This window comes from Asterias amurensis, chromosome 16 (genome assembly GCF_032118995.1).
Source record: "Asterias amurensis chromosome 16, ASM3211899v1".
In the NCBI taxonomy this organism is placed as follows: Eukaryota; Metazoa; Echinodermata; class Asteroidea; order Forcipulatida; family Asteriidae; genus Asterias; species Asterias amurensis.
The window spans coordinates 13,695,001-13,713,284 of NC_092663.1; the positions used below are offsets into that span (position 1 = coordinate 13,695,001).

General features: G+C 40.2%; 1 protein-coding gene across 1 annotated transcript in view; it reads right to left on the reverse strand.

Moving 5' to 3' along the window:
- LOC139948700 (PDF receptor-like) overlaps positions 1-18,284 on the reverse strand; it is a 126,859-nt gene that overhangs the window by 11,782 nt on the left and 96,793 nt on the right. The window contains exons 5-8 of the mRNA XM_071946960.1: positions 16,302-16,405; positions 10,348-10,504; positions 5,596-5,749; positions 4,764-4,824 (exon numbers count right to left, since the gene is read on the reverse strand). Of these exons, the coding sequence (XP_071803061.1) occupies positions 4,764-4,824; positions 5,596-5,749; positions 10,348-10,504; positions 16,302-16,405 (476 nt within the window). The remainder of the gene's footprint in view (positions 1-4,763; positions 4,825-5,595; positions 5,750-10,347; positions 10,505-16,301; positions 16,406-18,284) is intronic.

Here is an 18,284-nt window from a genome sequence, read left to right on the forward strand (position 1 = left end):
GAAAGATTCTTGAGTTGTGCTGCTGCAGTTTTAATAATCGAGGATGAACACCTGGATTTGAGCTCTTCGTCTGATGTGAGATCAAAGCGTATCAACCAATATTTCCAAGACCGAATGAGGTTTAATTATGAGAATTATCTTTTGGGGCATCGCTCAGTGACAATATTAATTTGAACCCAGGTCGGCAGGGAGTTGATTATTTTGTTTTCAGGTATCGATTGCCAAATTAAATAGCACCGAGCTCGAATGAGGAGTTTATTTCGCTCATCGCTCAGTGACATTTTTTTAATATCAGTTCGGCAGGGAGTCGACTATTTTGCTTCTCTAGTATCGATCTTCAAGTAATCGAATAGTACCGTGCTCGATAAGGTGAAACTACTTCTCTCACATCCGGCTCGTGTAGTCAAGTTGGATTTGATGTGGTGATATTTACGTGTGCACCGGCACGCATAAACTCCATCCGTTACAGGGAGGCGTGGATGAGTTACGTGTACATAACAAGCGATACCGATCCCCAACTGATAGGTGACATCTCCAGAAGTGCATGCGTTTTCATTCACTTCCCCTTGTTGTCTTGAAACAGAACGAGATGATAGGTTGAAGAGGCATCAGCTTGTTGACAACGCCATGGGTTAAAATCGGCTCTTCAACGGTTGGCTGCCCTCTGCCTCCCCGTCAGTGCTCGACGATTACACGAGCTATTACGCCTTGTTTTGATGGAGCGTGACGAAGAACACACCTTTCGGCTATCTTTAGTGCCGCAGTCCACGCTCTCCATTAACGGGTTTCTGACACCGTGCAACTTTAACAAAAAAACTCCTCATTGTATAAAAAGGGTTTATTCTGCGAGGAAACTGTTGGAGGGGGTTGTTGTACGGTAGCCATGAGGGGACATCTGGAGAAAGCCATGCACATACGATCGAGTGGTTTCAAACACACAATCAAGGGGGTTAAACGTAGCTGTTGGCGGTGCCGTATAGCGTTACACGTCATTCACACTTCGCCATGTATTCAGTTGTGTTTAATTTACAGCATGTTACACGCGTGTCCCCTTTTGCAAGTGTACCATGCCCTCCTATTTTGACACACTGTCCGTCCCATTACTTTACCACTTCGGTGGCTTTTGTAGTCGAACCCATCTCAGAATGTCGAGAGATTTTTTTCTCACAAGTTTTAGGAGTGCACTTGTGTACGGTGGGAGCTACCACTGGTATACAGCTGCATGGGTTGATGTAAGAAGTGAGTTCATGACACCCGTGGTTTTTCAACACCAAGCAAGCGCCATCTCGTCCTTCGGTTGGGACGTAAAGCCGTTGGTCCTGTGTGCCGTGTAACGCACGTAAGATCACAGTGCACGTTGACGAAGAGAAGGGGGTTCGGCCTGAGTACCTGGTTTGATTGGCTGCATTTTGTGCCACAGCACATTGTAGTCAACTTCATGGTGCTATTTTATAGGAGTATAATTCGAACGTAAAGTCTTACATATACATTACCGGCAAATACTACGTGAAAGCGTCGTGAGCGTCGCGAATAAAAGTGCATTTTAATCTTATATTCAAAACCACAATGGATGATATCAAAATGGTCAGACAGTTGGAGGGTTGACTGTGCACTGCACATGCTACCGTTATTGCATGCTGGCATATCATTCAAATTTATTAAAGACCATCATGTGTTGAAAGGTCGGACAGTATGTATTGAGCTTAGGTATTGAGCTTTTTAATAGTATAGTTTATTAATACTCAATACCATAGTCGATGATGTGGACTGGTCAGACAGTAGGAGGGTTGACAGTGTACGTTGTAGATGCATTTGCCACCTGGTATAGTAATACATGTGAGGATGTGCCTAGAAGGCTACATCTAATAGTAGGTGGTTTCAAGTTTTACAAATTCAAACCCAGAACTGCCGCAATGGACAATTTCTTTGAAAGTCTCTCCGCACAAAAATAAATACCTCAGCGAAAACTGAAAGGTTAACGAGAAGCGTTGAAAGGAATCGCCAAAGGGAGGTAGTGGTGATCTCATAGGTCGTCGCCCTCTCGCGACCGATCCACGCAGAGAGAATATTATAAGAGGAAGAAACACCGTCGGTCTATTTCACCGAGGGGCGTCCAAGCAATCGACTACCTGTCAACGGTTAGTATCAGCCCCTCTGGAAAGGGTACTCCAAGGGGCTCAGAGTCCGGACTACTGACGGCTAAAGAGAGGGCACTGAGAGTGTGACCCCTCACTCTTGAATCCACAAGTCGGAAAGATATCCCCTTTCACATCTAAATTGCAGGGTTGGAAAGCGAGGGGACGATTGTCGCGTCCCGTGTGTGCCATGAACACTGATTTTCATTCGGCTGGAAATTGGGTCAGGCTATTTTATCATTTTTTATTCCAGCCTTGGCTTTTGATCAGTAATGTTTGCATTGGAGAACGCAAGGTGGCTAGAGAGAATAATCTCTGAACATGTGGTTTAGGCTTTTGTTATTACATGCAGCTGGTCAGCGAAGTTTACTGATCATCTGTGCAACATTTCGTGCTTATTACAAAACCTGAAAAAACCTTGTCGGTAGGTAACACATTGAAAAAGTATACATTATTTTGGTAGTGAGATTCTCATGTCAAACATGTCTCACGCAAGGATAGGTTTATTCGACCCAAGTAGAATTACACGTGCATTTTTTTTGTGTAGATCCAATGTTAATTAATATAGTGAAAAAGAAACCAGGCACAATTATTGTCAGAATTGCATGGTTATACTAGTATATTTTGCAATTCTTCTATAACTACTATTAATTTTGAGTATTTGAACCAGTATAGTCATAGTGTATTCTGGGATTTGCCACTTTTAACTTCCTAATTCCCCCGCTAGCACATGAGTCACTTTGGAGGTCTTTTTATCCGTGGTTTATACATCGTTATCCTAAATCCATCGAGGCCTTTTAGAGTACCTTTGAATATGAATCCCCATTGGGTTAGAACACACGCCCCCAAGAGCTCTCTTGCGATATCTCGTTATAAATAAACTATATGCCGACTACCAACACATGTATTTCAGCTGTGTCACGCCAGCACTCAAACATGCCGCCGATGTGAAGTTAAAATCAAACCCATCGACACTTCGCCTGAAACAACTGTCTTTCTTTCTGTTTCTTTTAAAAGGGGTATATGAGGAGCTGTTACAGGCCCTCCTTACGATGTTTCGACTGGGGACAAAATAGGTGAACATGGGACCTTTCTTGTTTTAGCCTTGGGGTGTCCAATCCGCTTCGTTCACCGGGTGGAAATGTGCCTTTTAAACCACCTGATAGAAAGATCCTTTTGCCCGGATCTCCTGGTCTATCGTGAGTGGGGGACTATAGAGTAAAGAGGGATGGTTGGACCATCATATATAAAAATGCGGTCAGTTTAGTCCCAGGGCGACGTTAATGGCATTGAGACGAAAGGGGGGAGTGAAAGAGAGGGAGGGAGGGAGAAAAGTACATGGTGTCATCCGGCACTCTGGTTTAAAAACGGCACTGTGTGTTTCTGCAGATGCGGGGTGGCGTAATTGCCCGCCCTCCGGCGTTGGAGGCTTGTTTATCTGTTAGGCATTATGGAATAACCCTTCGTGCATTAGCTTATACTATCGCAAGGCTTTGGCGGGGCTGATTGAGGGGGGGGGATCATTTTTATTTGATACAAATGAAAAGATTAATGGTTTGGTCTGCCCAAGAGTGGCTGTCGATGGCTCTTCATCAATGGCAACACTGCTGGAACTGACAAGGGATAACAAAATTGCCGGTCACAAATTTCTTTTTTAGAGAACACCATTAAACACACGATGCATCATTTGTTCTTGAAAAGGTCAACCCTTTACATTTACCATTTCTACTTATTGTTATACGCGAAGGCAATTTTATAGACACAACCTGTAAAACTTCAATCAACTCAAGTGTTTTTTGTTGTGGAGGGTGGGGGTGTGGTGTTTGATAAATAAACTCAATTATTTGGCGCACTTGGTTCTGCATGTCCTAGTAATAAAATGAGATTGGCCAACACTTTTTTCGAACATGAGTTGTGGATGAAAGTATTTGGCGCACTTGGATCTGCGTGTCCTTGTAATAAAATGAGATTGGCCAACACTTTTTTTGAACACGAGTTGCAGATGAAAGTATTCGTCATGACTAGCTTACCCGTGTCATGCTACATGACTTATTTGGTTGTTAACTTTCTAAACAATGTCTTACGATCCCTGATAATATTGTGAAAAGTTCAGATGTGAACTAATCATCTTCTTGGAGTTTGCCTGGAACTGGCTGCCTGTAAAGTTGTTAAGTTCCCTCGTGTAACATGACCCAATCAGAGAACATGACATCATGGCAAAAGTTATTTTTGCTTCAATGAACATTTCTCCCGGAAAACTTGAGAAGAAATTACATATCTATTGCAGTCTGGGTATTTCCTATGATATCTTATTGCCCCAAGTCACTTATTTTTGTTAAAAATAAACATTTCACCTAGAAAACTTTAAGAAAAAAACGTACCACAACTGGCTTCCTGTATGACCTTTATAGCAGTTTGAATTTTGATGCGATCTACCCGCCCCAAGCCACTTAAAAAACAAAATGGATGCACCTGCCCTAATGCCGAACGCATACAACCTAACCGGATGCAACAGCCCAGCCTGATTCTTAAACACGCTGATTGATGTAGTCTGCATGCAGCTTGGTTAAACATCAATCGAGCAGATGAATTGTGCATTGAAAACTGACTGAGAAGTGAGATACCAACCTTTCTTTACTTGTAAGGTACATGGCGATAGCCCACGCCATGACTGTAGGGAGAGGTATTACTGTGAGGGGAAAAGACAAATCAAAAGTTAGATATAATTTAACCAAAATCTGTACATGTTGTCAATTTATGTATGGTACATCAACTCGGATGGGACGTAAAGCCGTTGGTCCCATGTGTAGTGTAATGCATGTAAAAGAACCCAGTGCACTACTTATCGAAAAGAGAAGGGGTTCGCCCCGGTGTTCCTGGCTGTGGCTGCTGTATGCGCCGAGCACCTTGTAAACCCTTATAAGGTGGTGCTAAATAATTGGGTCTCAGAATTTATCACTGCTGTCCTTCTGAAAGTTTGTATATACTCAGCGCCTTGAGTACCTGGTTTGGTAGATACGTGCGCTATATAAAACTTCGATATTAATATTAACTCACACAACAAAATAAACATTGTCTGCAATTATTTTGTAGGATTTGAAACTTTGCATGGTGGAAATACGATATGGAAAGGTTTGCGGTAACACCTTGTAATGACTATCTCTAATGAGTTGGGGGTGGTTCTGAAAAGAACCGTTGGTTTCAACTCGACGTTTCGATCAGTATGCTCTGTCTGATCGCTGATCGAAACGTCGAGTTGAAACCCAACGGTTTTTTCAGAACCACCCCAACTCATTGGAGATGTTCATTACATGGTGTTACCGCAAACCTTCCATAGTGGAATTATTTTGTCTGCTCTGCCCATCCTGTTTAGCATTTCAAAACATTCGTTGTGAAAAGTGTCCGTGAAAGTTTCAAGCGGTTAGTTTATCAGAGATAAGAAAAAAGTAATCTGACTTACGCCATCCAATGCAGTAATAGATCCGAAATCTTGGCTTGCTGAAGACATTTGCTGAGACAAGAAACGTCAGGTAGAGACCTTCGATGAACATCCAGAAGAAGGCACACAACCTGCCGTACTCTCTGATCGTCTCAAACAACTCACACAAAACTGGCTGTTGAACAAAAAAAAAAAAAAAAAAAAAGAAACTGTAAATAAGAAGTAACTTTTCGGTACAACCATGTAAAAATATTTGTTGTGGGAGTGTTGGCTCTAAAAAGAGCCGATGTCGTTTCAACGTTTCATACTCTGCTCGTCTGCTGGAGAATGAATAAAGAAAGAGAGTCGTCACCGTTTTGTCCCTGTAAATAATCAATTCTGGTTTTACCCCTACACCGATATGTGTTAGCACTATCAGTACTTTCCCATGTGGGATCCGAACCTACGTCTTACCAACTGGACCTCCGAGATTGCCCGAAAGCAGACACATTTTAAGCATGTTTTTACTGGTTAAGCAGCTCTATGAAACTGTGCACAGGCCTACCGCAGCTGCACCATGGCCACATGGGCAAACATCTGTCAACATGAATTTCAAGCAGCCTTTCATGCATGCAAAGATGTCTGAATTTAAAGGAACACGTTGCCTTGAATCGGTCGAGTTGGTCTTTAAAAAGCGTTTGAAACCGTTTGTTACAAAATGCATATAGTAAGAAAGATGTTTTAAAAGTAGAATATAATGATCCACACAAGTATCACTCAAAATTGCACGGTTTTCATTTTACGTCGCGAACTAACACGGTCGGCCATTTATGGGAGTCAAAAACTTGACTCCCATAAATGGCCGACCGTGTTAGTCGACGAGGTAAAAAGAAAACCACGCAATTTCAAGGCATATTTTGTGTAGATCATTGTACTCTACTTTTACAACATCTTTCTAACAATATCGATTTTATAACAAACGGTTACAGAACGCTTTTCAAAGACCAACTCGACCGATCCAAGGCAACGTGTTCCTTTAAAGTAATGGAATAATTGTCATAGTACATAGTCACAGCGAATCGCATTTAAAGGCACTGGACACGTTTAGTTATTGTCAAAGACCAGTATTATCACTAATTGGTGTGTGTCCCATAATTATGCATGAAATAACAAGTCTGTTTAAATTTTTACCCAATTGGTTAACAAAGTTGTACGAGAATAATATGAAAACACCATTGTTGCACAACTGTGTGGGCTTTCATATTATGCCTAGTAAAAATCTATGACAGGGGTGGGAGACTTGCCCTTTTAAATCACTCTTTGAAACTACAAGACGAACACAAATTATTTGAGCACAGAAATCTTTCCAGTCGTTTATTTCTCGTGATTTACATTTCTGTCGTATGGTTCGTGCAGTGAACTACAATTACTACATGCGAGTTGAAAGATTTTGAAAAATATTGACTTCTTTGTTTCATTTCAAAACAGATGAAAGTATACTCAATATTTATTCTCCCGTCCATGGTGTCCCCCAGTGCTACGGAATGGTTCAATTTGCAAAATCCAGCAAAATTCAACCCGTGAGTAGAAATTGAACCATTTTGAACCTTTTATTAAATTCAATTGGCTGTACCCTAACCCACACGCTGCTGATAATACAAACAAAACCCAAACCCACGCAGCTCAGAAAGTTTGCCTTGCCCTTCTTTCTTATTTTCTCTAATCATCCGATAGCAGCCGTTGGGGTATAGAGAAATCAATCAGGGTGCCTGCCATACAATTACCTCGGCGTTCACAGGTAGTCGAGGCTGGGGATATTGTCGTAGATTTCCCTTAAAGGTGTTAAACAAGGTTGGTAGAGCTGACGAAATAGTCGCAGTCAGTGTTTGTGTTTCGTGTTATCAAACATACACATGCAAGAACAAACCTGTGAACAAGTGGGCATAGTCATGCGAAGAAAAAAAAAAAAAAAAGGAGGAAAAACAAACGAACAGATTGTTCAACTTGTCAAGACGTTGCAATGTTTAAACCGAAATCAGGGTTTTGTAAATTTGGTACTTTTAACTATATTTTTTTAATTTTATTTGTTTACATGTACATGTAGGCCTGCTTAATTTTGTTGACATTGTTAAGTGCCCCTTTCACAGTTACTGCTGCTGCTGGTAATTTTAGTTTGTATATACCAATTTAAAAAAATATATAAAGAAATAAAAAATAATAATAATATGGTTTTAATAGGTTTTCAAAAACAGTTTTTCTCAAAAATAAATTCATTTCAGAGTGAAATTTTTTACAGAAGAAAACAAAAGTGGTTTTAGTTAGAAATCTTTACCTTTAAACACAGCCAAGTGATCAAAAAGAGCGATGCACCTTTGTTCCTTTCACAATTTCCGTTTTTGTTGACTGGATAAACAAGTTCTCACCGACATTACGTTACCACATAATCATGATTAGTTCCTTTGGATTGATCAGTGAAGGAAATTGCATTGTTATTCAGGGATTGGATTCGATGTTAAAGGGTGGATGTGTGGCCCTTTTTATTTAACAATCGCACGGGCTTTTTTTTTTGAGAAGGTGCTGATGGGGTCATCAGCTATTCACTACTTTTCCTATGCTGTGTTTGTATAGTAAAACAAAACGAAACATTTTGTAATGGCCACTTAACTAGTGTTTGCAATTATATACCATAGGTCATTTTGAACGGTAAGCAGTTTGCAACAGCCAATTCTACTTTCACGTTTCGTCATGGTGTTATAATTCTATAAAACACTAACTTTTTGAAATGAACGTCACAAGAGGGCGCTGTGTATGACGTCATTGTGGTCGGAGTGTAAGACAATTCAGGAAAACGACCAAGGGGAACTCTAAAGATGTTCCACGCATTCGCTCACACATTCAATCAACATGTCTGGCAGTGTGCTTTCTTTATTTATTACTCGAGGCCGGTTTGTAGGGGGGGGGGTGGGTAAACCAAACCCTAATGAATGAAATTGACAAATTCCTGAGGGCAAACTAGATGAACGCCACGTTCAGCAAATTGGCATTTTACAACCACCCATCAAACCTCTCGCGTCGCGCCGTAACTGCAATGTTTGCACCCAGCGGTGGCACCCTGAACAGCCAACCCCTCAAAACACGCCGGAGATGGATACCACCCTCAAGGATACAGTACAGGATTGCTAATTATTGAACATTCTCGATCTAAAAACTTAATTATTCCTGAAGAGAAAAATACACCCGTTAGAGGATCACATCACAATACTGTTTTCGTTGCTGCTATTGTTGATGATGTTATTGATGCTGTTGTTGTTCTTGTCGTTGTTCATGTTGTTTTCGGTGTTGTTGTTGCAGTTGTTGTTATTGTTGTTATTGTTGTTGTGTTGGTGGTGCTGTTGTTGTTGTTGTTGTTGTTGTTTTTGTTGATGCTGTTGTTACTGTTTATGATGGTTGTTGTTCTTACTGTTGTTGTTGCTGTTGTTGCTGTTGTTGCTGCTGTTGTTGTTGTTGTTGCTGTTGTTGTTGTTGTTGTTTATGCTGTTATTGCTTTTGTTGTTTCTGTCATTTCTGTTCTTATACTGCTGATGGTGTTGTTGTTGCTGATGTTTTGTTTGTTGTTTTTGTTACTATTGTTGTTCGTGATAGTGCATTTAGTATTAAAGACGAACAGAAAAGATGTTCTTTCCCTTCATATTGAAAACAAAACTCAATAAATATGGCTGCTTGATTGCCCAAGGGTCCCTACTTTAATTGCGAGTGAGCTCTCTTGTTTGTTCCCAACGACTCCAAGGTAGAGAGAGCATAGATTCAATGATTGAAAGAGACGTGCGCTAATAACTACACCGTGGAAAAAGGCTTCTCAGTTAAACCCCTGGGCGGTCTTATATTCTTGAAAAGAGGTTTTATTAAAAAAATTCTTCATATGACTTGCGAGACTAATTAGGAAGTTACAATGGAGTGGGCAGAGCAAAATGTTGTTATCGAAAGGGCTATGTACTGTAGATGAGACATCTGATTGCATAGGGTAAAATGCATTATATTAATGTGAAATAAATAAAACAAAGGTGTAACAGTATTTTGCAACATGGTAACTTCAATGTGTTCACCGACAAATTAGCTATTTGCTTAAAAAACAGAGGTATTATTGGGAACCTATCCATCCCTACAAAAAAAGATCAAATGACACCAAAATCGCCATGCGTATATACATGTGTATTTCCCATTGTTGCATCATCGTTTCAAATCTAAGATGGCGGGGTGATGACGTCAATCCATCAGGTTTTCAATCATCATCATCCCCAAACCCAATATGCTGCCCCCCTTGAAGGGAATGTATAAGTTTGGTAACCACTCCTATAATTAAGCAGCTTTCGATGTTATAAAGCACATTATTTTTACAAATGTGTGTGCTATCAGATGCCTAGGCCTAAAGTCATTGATTCTTTTAGTGACAAATTTGTCTCAAAAACTCAAAAACTACGCTACTTCAAAAGGAGCCGTTTCTCACAATGTTTACTATCAACACTCTCCATTGCTTGTACCAAGTAAGTTATTATACTAACATAATATAAATTTTGAGTTTAACTAGCAATAGTGTACAGTGCCTTTAAGACTAACCGTTATATGTACGATGTATTTACATCATTGACCCCTTCGTTCATATTGGACTGGTCTCTGTGTCTCTTATCGGCAACCAGGATGACTTCAAGAGTCAAGAGTCATTCACAGAACTCAGATTCAAACAATAGAACAGTTCTAAAAACCAAAAGATATTCAACATTCCCTTTAAAGACTCACCGTTAGATGTATGGATTTGACATCATTGACTCCGTTGTACATAGTAGACTGGTCTCTGTGTCTCTTATCAGCAACCAGGATGACTTCAAGGGTCATACGGATCAAGAAGGCGGCAAAGAAATGTTTGTGAATCTTGATGCGGTTGCAGTTTAAACTCCTACATAAAAGAGAAAAACAGAGATACCAAAAGCATACTTAATACAAAGCCCGTAATTTAGGATTGTTTGGGTATCTGGGTTCACTTTCATGTCAGCTGTTAGGCACAAACGTTTTCTATGGACAGAAATGTCTGGCCTAGCAGAAAGAGGGCACCGGTCAGGGCACCAGTTAGAATGTCAAGATTGATCAAGTTGTATAGAAGAGAAGTATGTACATGTACAAGAGTGGACGCTCTATCACGAAGGCATGATATAATCATGCACTGACAACCTAGGGTGGGAACATTTACTACACAACGGGTGTTGCCACTAATAAAGACAGAATCAACATTTGCACCAAAAGGTGTTAAAATAACACAATTTTCTGCAAAAAACCTTTTAGTCTGGAGCTAATTTAACATCTGTATTGGATCTCTACTCGGTGTATACTTTATGTGACAAACACCAACTGGTGTCATCTGTTGTAACACCCCAGTTGTCATCACAGTGTGGGTGTTCAGTATGAATTTTTGTTACTGTATGGTATAGCAAGGCATGTCATCATTGCACGTAGACCACAAACTACGACACTGCCAAGTAATTGCCTGTTAGATTATATTGATATTTATAGGAAAATCCACCGAAGATGATAGCCAAGTTTAGAGTAAGGCTTCTGGCTCATTTAATTTGTGAAAATACAAATTTTTCCAATCATACATGAATACATTTTCTACAGGAAATCCCTAAATGGAATTTTGATGTTTCTTTGTTATAATTTTTTTCTAACCGCCTGCAACCATGCTGTGATAAGTCTAAAATAAATAAAATGCCGTTTCAGGTTTCCACTAAAAGCCAAGAAAACTCCTTTGAAATCTCCAAAGAGTCGCTGCCCCCACAAAAACCATAAAATGTATGTCTTCACAGTTCGTAAATTTGTCCCCACGCAATGGTTGCATCTTCTTCGTCTCTTCAGCATTGTGAAGCAAGTTGCGGTGGTGTCCCAATTGCCCGAGGGTGCAAAGTGGTGGGACTACGCAACCGTCTGTGGGCCCGCTGGTGTATAAAAGGGTTGCTCCAGTTTCTATCAAACGTTGTCCCCGCCTCCGGTGGTCCTCTCTGACAGAAGCTTTCCGAGTTTAGCTCAGGTAGCCTCCCGGGACGGACAAGGAAATTATCGGTTTTTCCTGGACGGACTCTAATTCCACCGATTTAGGAATCCCTAGGTCGATGCTGGGCATTACAGCAAGGAAGAGATAAGTTATTAGGGAACGTGGGGGAAAGCCTCACCGCTAGTGTTTAGAAATTGCGAAAGGAAAGCTAAAAAAAATGTTTTATCACTTTTCATCGGGAGTTTGTCATTTTTCTAATTGAGAATTTTGCGTGTTAACGAGATGAGAGGATGGACTTGTAAAGGCACTGGACACGCTTGGTAATTGTCAAAGACCAGAATTTCTCACTAGGTGTATCTCAACTAAGGCATAAACTAACAAATCTGTGAAAATTTTGACTCAATTGTTCTTCGAATTTGCAAGTGAATAACGAAAGAAAAACATCCATGTTGCATTATTGTGTGTGTTTTCAGATGCTCTTCGAAAATTATTTGAGTGAGGAATTACCTCTTTCTCAAAAACTATGTTACTTCAGAGGGAGTGTTTTTTATACAGCTCTCCTTTGCTCGTTACCAAGTAAGTTTTATGCTAACATTTATTTCGAGTAATTACCAATAACGCCCAGTGCCTTTAAGTTATGGTAAGTTCAGATTTAAATATTTTATTTCTGAAGGTCTAAACAAGCAATCAATATTTTGAACCTTGTTTTATCATTAGGCATGAATTTTGATTGGGTGAGTTTTAGATGAGAAAATGAACGGCTTTTAGCGAATACAGATGGACTTCGATTGGTCAACTTCAGACTTAATTGATTGAATTTTGAAAGTATTAAACCTGATCAATCAAGCAAGCTTTACAGTAAAAATAAAATGAAGTCCCACGATCCGTGCGAACCTTGCAGGCAAACACTGAATGTTGATGGGCCTTGAGCGTCACTGGGTGACGAGTAATAATGAGCGTTTAATAAGAAGCCACTACTAATATTATCATTATACTACTTAATTTGAAGTTACCACATTAAAATCAAGCAATCGGCAATGCTGTGGAGGTAATAGTCTGGTCACAGTCTGCGCGGTAAAAACTGGTACCAGTTAATGCTATCGAACACATGGAACAATGAAGGCTCTACAATGGTTTACAGTCTCGCTAAAATGTGATATATTTTTGAAAAATCAATGCCATTTTAAGCTTCACATCCTAACAAGGGCTGTAGTATTAAAGGCAGTGGACACTATTGGTAATTGTCAAAGACTAGCCTTCACAGTTTGTGTATCTCAACATATGCATAAAATAACAAACCTGTGAAAATTTGAGCTCAATCGGTCATCGAACTTGGGAGATAATAATGAAAGAATAAAACACCCATGTCACACGAAGTTGTGTGCGTTTAGATGGTTGATTTCTAAACCTCAAGTTCTAAATCTGAGGTCTCGAAATAAAATTCTTGGAAAATTACTTTTTTCTCAAAAGCTATGGCACTTCAGAGGGAGCCGTTTCTCACAATGTTTTACACCATCATCCTCTCCCCATTACTCGTCACCAAGAAAGGTTTTATGTTAATAATTAATTTGAGTAATTACCAATAGTGTCCACTGCCTTTAAAGGGTTTTGATACTTTTTGTATATCTTTGTTTTGTGCCGTGGCATGAATCCCTACCCACTTAATGAAGATGTATGCTAAATAATTTACCCGTTAACATTCAGCTTCAATAGTCGTCAAGTTGTTGAAGAAAAAAAAAAAAAAAAAAAAAAAAAACACATGACGATGTTTTCGGGAGAGTCGCGTAAAATGTACCAGTATATACGAAACATTTGTCGTGACTTTTACTCGTTTCTCAAAAACTAAACAGTATCTCTACTCAGCAAGTGACATTTTAATGAAGCTTTCCACTATCACTATCTTCAAACCGTGTACGTTTAACGTGAATCTGTGGAAATTGTGTTTTGTTGTGTCCTACAAGAAATACCCAGACCCTTTAACAAGGGCCCAGATTCAATTGACGCTTATAATAAGTGTCGAAACTGAAACATGGCACTCAGTGGAAATCTAATCTTACAAGAGAGGTTCGTGTGAGATCAGAAACTATTTGGGAGGTACTCAGAATATTTCTGTATTTCGCTTCTTATATTGATTTGTCTAAATGTACAATTCTCAGCTGCCGTGGCGAGCACATTGATAGTACAGAACACTCCTTCCATCCGCGGTGTGACTACGTACATCATCGCCAGCAGCCGAAAGCAAAAACCGGTTTACGCGTCATAAAGATGTATATCCTTCAATAGCTTTAGCTGGTTAAAGCCGTTGGACCCTTTCGGTACAGAAAAAAACCCGAAAGTTCACAGATTTACAAATAACTTACAGAGTTTAAAGAAGGTAGTGGTGAAAGACTTCCCTTGAAATATTATTCCATGGAATGCTTTACTTTTTGAGAAAACAGTAAAACAATATCAATTCTCGTTAACGAGAATTACGGATTTATTTTAAACACATGTCATGACACGGCGAAACGCGCGGACACACAGGTGGGTTTTCCCGTTATTTTCTCCAGACTCCGATGACCGATTGAGCCTAAATTTTCACAGGTTTGTTATTTGATATAGAAGTTGTGATACAGGAAGTGTGGGCCTTGGACAATAGTGTTTACCGAAATGGTCCAATGGCTTTAAAGGCGCTGGACACTATTGGTTTTTACCCAAAATAAGTGTTAGCATAACGACTTACTTGGTAACGAGCAATGTTGATAGTATAAAACATTGTGAGAAACGGCTCCCTCTGAAGTAACGTAGGTTTTAAGAAAGAGCTAATTCTCACTCAAATAATAAAAAGACTTCATGCCTGAAGCATTTTATCATGCATCCTGAAGACACACAAAGTAATGGAACAAGGGTGTTTTTCTTTCATTACTCTCTTGCAAACTCGATTACCAATTGAGCACAAAGTTCCACAGGTTTGTTATGTTATGTTGGGATAAACCAAGTGAGATATACGTATGATTAATCCTATATCGAGCTAGGACGAGTTAGGTTTTCATGTTGCCATGCAAGGATTGGACTCGTCCCAAGTACTAAGATTAATCCCAAGTTAGTAAGAGTTTGCTGAAATTGACGGCTGGTCAATTACCAAATGTGTCAAGTGCCTTTAATGATCCTCCAGCAACCCGACATCGTACCACAGCTCTTTGAACGGGACTAATTGCTGGCGACGCGCGAGTGTCATCAGCTCCAAGAAAAACCACAACTCCACAATCTTGCTGTCATGGTGTTTCCACTGATTGGTGGGATGTAGATCGACCCCTCATAAGGGAGACATAGCATGATTCTTCATTGCCTTTGGCGACGTCGAAAAAAAGAAGAAGCGAAATACCACAAGTGTCGAGGCGTTGATGAGTTGCATTTCATCTGCGGTTCTTGCACTTTGTATTTTTCAGAATCTGAAGACGGGGGGATACCCATGGAAAAAAAAAACCCTTAAAGCTTAAAGGCAGTGGACCTTTTTTGGTAATTACTCAAAACAATTATTAGCATAAAGTAAGTAACGAGTAATTGGGAGCTGTTGATAGTATACAACATTGTGAGAAACGGCTCCCTCTGAAGTAACGTAGTTTTGGGGAAAGAAGTAATTTTCCACGAATTTGATTTCGAGACCTATAGAAGAATTAGATTTTGAGGTCTCGAAATCAAGCAACTGAGAGCAAACAACTTCGTGTGACAAGGGTGTATTTTCTTTCATTATTATCTTGCAACTTCGACGACCAATTGACCTCAACTTTTCACAGGTATGTTATGTTATGCATATGTTGAGATACACCAAGTGAGAAGATTGGTCTTTGACAATTTAAACACAAGTGTCCAGTGTCTTTAAGGATAAAAACATCTTGCTTCTAGAGATCTGGGTCCCATGCTTGCGCCCCGAGGCAGAAGCTAGTGATGCTTGGGATGAGAGCAGACAGTTCTATAACAAGGACCCCCGTCATGTTTATCTATCTTCCACTGGGCTGGAAAATGAAGAAACGTTGGAGGGGAGACACGGCGTGACAAGAGGCGAAGGAGGTGCGAGTAAGGGGGGGGGGGTGATGATGAAGCGAAACATAAGGATGTTGACGGTTCGAGGGACGGTATGAAGGGAGGAGACACGGCTTGGTGAGGTTCACCAGTCATTGACTTGGTTTAAACCAAAGTACATCTGCTTGGCTGGGGTTATTTCTTCTCAGAAGACATTTCTGACATAATTCAAGCCTTATTTAGATCTCGGGAAGTTACCAGTGCCAACATTTGGCATTGCGAAAGTTTTGTGTGAAATGCTTCCAAATTCATGTTAACTCGAAAACATGAAGGCCAGAGCAAGTCTGGGACATTTGCAGGGACGCATGATATTACAGTTGGATTTTAGAACGTCACTGATAACTTTAATAATTTTTGAACTCAAACCGACCGCCGTATGTGACATGTTTTGCTCGCATTTTGTCCTTAATTTGTTCCCTTTTAGTTCAAGTCTATAGAACCATATTGCAGGCCTGGAACTTTAACTTAGAGGAGGCAATGCCATTTTCATTTAACAAAGAGCACTTCTAATGACAAAGCCTAAAGTACATAACAAAAACGTTCCAAGGGGCACTGAGGCCAAAACCAGGGGTAACAGAAGCAGCGTCAACGTATATCCTGGCCTGTGGTCGAAGAGCACATTCAAACAGAATACTTAATGACTTACCTAAATGATGAGAAAATCAACAGCGCCACCACGAGGGCAACCCATGACAGGCAAACGCCGATCAAACGCATGAAGTTTGCTCCCTCCAAAACTTCTATGTAGAACTACGGTAGTAAAATTAAAAAAAATCATTAATTTACAAACAAACAAATTCCACTGCACAGCGATAAAATACGTGCCCCCCCCCCCTCTAGTAAGGGATATTCCTGCCTTGAAATCTTCAGAGGCCGAACTCACGAAGAGCTAAAGGTAGTGTCAGAACATAAAATGGCGGCTAACACGGCTACGGCTAGATTTCCGCGTCATCATACGTTGAGGTATGGGGCGTCCTTAGCAACACCCTTAGCAACAGCCGTAGCCGTAGCTGTAGACGCTAATTCTGACACGTCCAATAAGATCAACATTGATGGTGTATCAATATAATTGCTAGGTGTGATATCACAATATAAATCACTAAGGTGATATTGAAAACCCATCTCAAATAAATTGAGTCTTAAAGTGCTCTGTGAAATCCAGCCCGAGATTTGATTAGATTAAACTATGATTAAACCCTATAATATTGGCAACAGGAAATTTATTTGTTTGAACGTTTGAACTAAGGGTATTGAGGCAATATATGATAAAGTGTATCAATATAACTATATTTGGTATGCGGTAACACCATGTGTGTATCTACTTGTCAGGTTTGTTATGTTCTACTGTTGTTTACACATTTTGTTCGCGTTACTTGCAAAAACATTCACGCCAATACTAAGAACGTGCGGCAGAAACTGGAATAGTGTGAATTCCAGCACACGTTTGATACAGTTTAAATGGTCATACTTTGCTCAAGGGACCTATACTCGTTGCACATCTCGATCGATACAGATGGTATTTTGTACAAGCCGAAAATACTCGAGTTCAGCTAGACACAAAATGCCTGCGGTGACGGGGGGGGGGGGGGGGGGTCACAGAGTCCAACAAAGTCGAGTGGATAGTATAACTGACCTTTCTGTCAAAAGGTCATTCAGGTGATCAAGTAGGAGTTTGCGACCGGCGGATTTTTTTTCTCTTCACTACGAAACCACTGTCGTAATGCTTTCCAATATACAATTTGTTTCAAATCGATTAACAAAAGGGAATCATTAAAAACAAATCAGGAAACACTTTTTATGGCAATTCTACACTACAGACAAAAATGCCTGGGGGGGGGGGGGTGACAGCGGAGGAAAGAAGTAGTGTAGAGGTTCTCAGGGGTCGATTTCACAATGAGTTTGGACTAGTCCTAAAGGACTAGTAACTAAGGTCTAGTCCTAGGAGATATTACAAATGTATGGTTAGTCCTAAGTTAGGACTCATCCTAAGTATAGAGATAAGACTAGTCTCAACTCTTTGTGAAATCCACCCCTGATCTATTTAGACAATGGATGGATAGCATGATAATTGACCTTTACGTCAAAAGGTCATTTAGGTGATGCAGGAGTTTGCGAGGCTAGAAATTATCCCTTGAAACCCCCGGCTCAAGTTCCCACAAAGAGCTCAGAGCTCTTCTGAGCTCTTAAGTGTGAATCAATCTGAACTATACTGAGCAATGTGTGATGTCATAAGTACGAATCAATAGTATGCATGTAGCGTTGATAACTCATGTTCAGGCGGAGTCGCGTGCTTTTTAGAAGTCGAGCTTGGTACTCTAAATATTAAAAAGTACAATGCAAAGACTGGGGTGTTTAAATTGAAAATTGTGTTGTCACCTATTTCATTAGGATAAAAAAAAATGTAAACCGTACTACAATGTGTTTTAGCACTGTATACTCAGTACTTACCCGAGTCCTGTGAAGAAAAAAAATCACAGGCATTTTACTCGGGTGGGATTCTAACCCACGACCTTTGCAATTCTAGAGCAGTGTCTTACCAACTAGACCACCGAGATTGCCCAGTGGTTAGATGCAGTTCGAATCCTATGTTTTAGCAGGGGGTACTTTCAAACGATTTAGGCCTACTAGA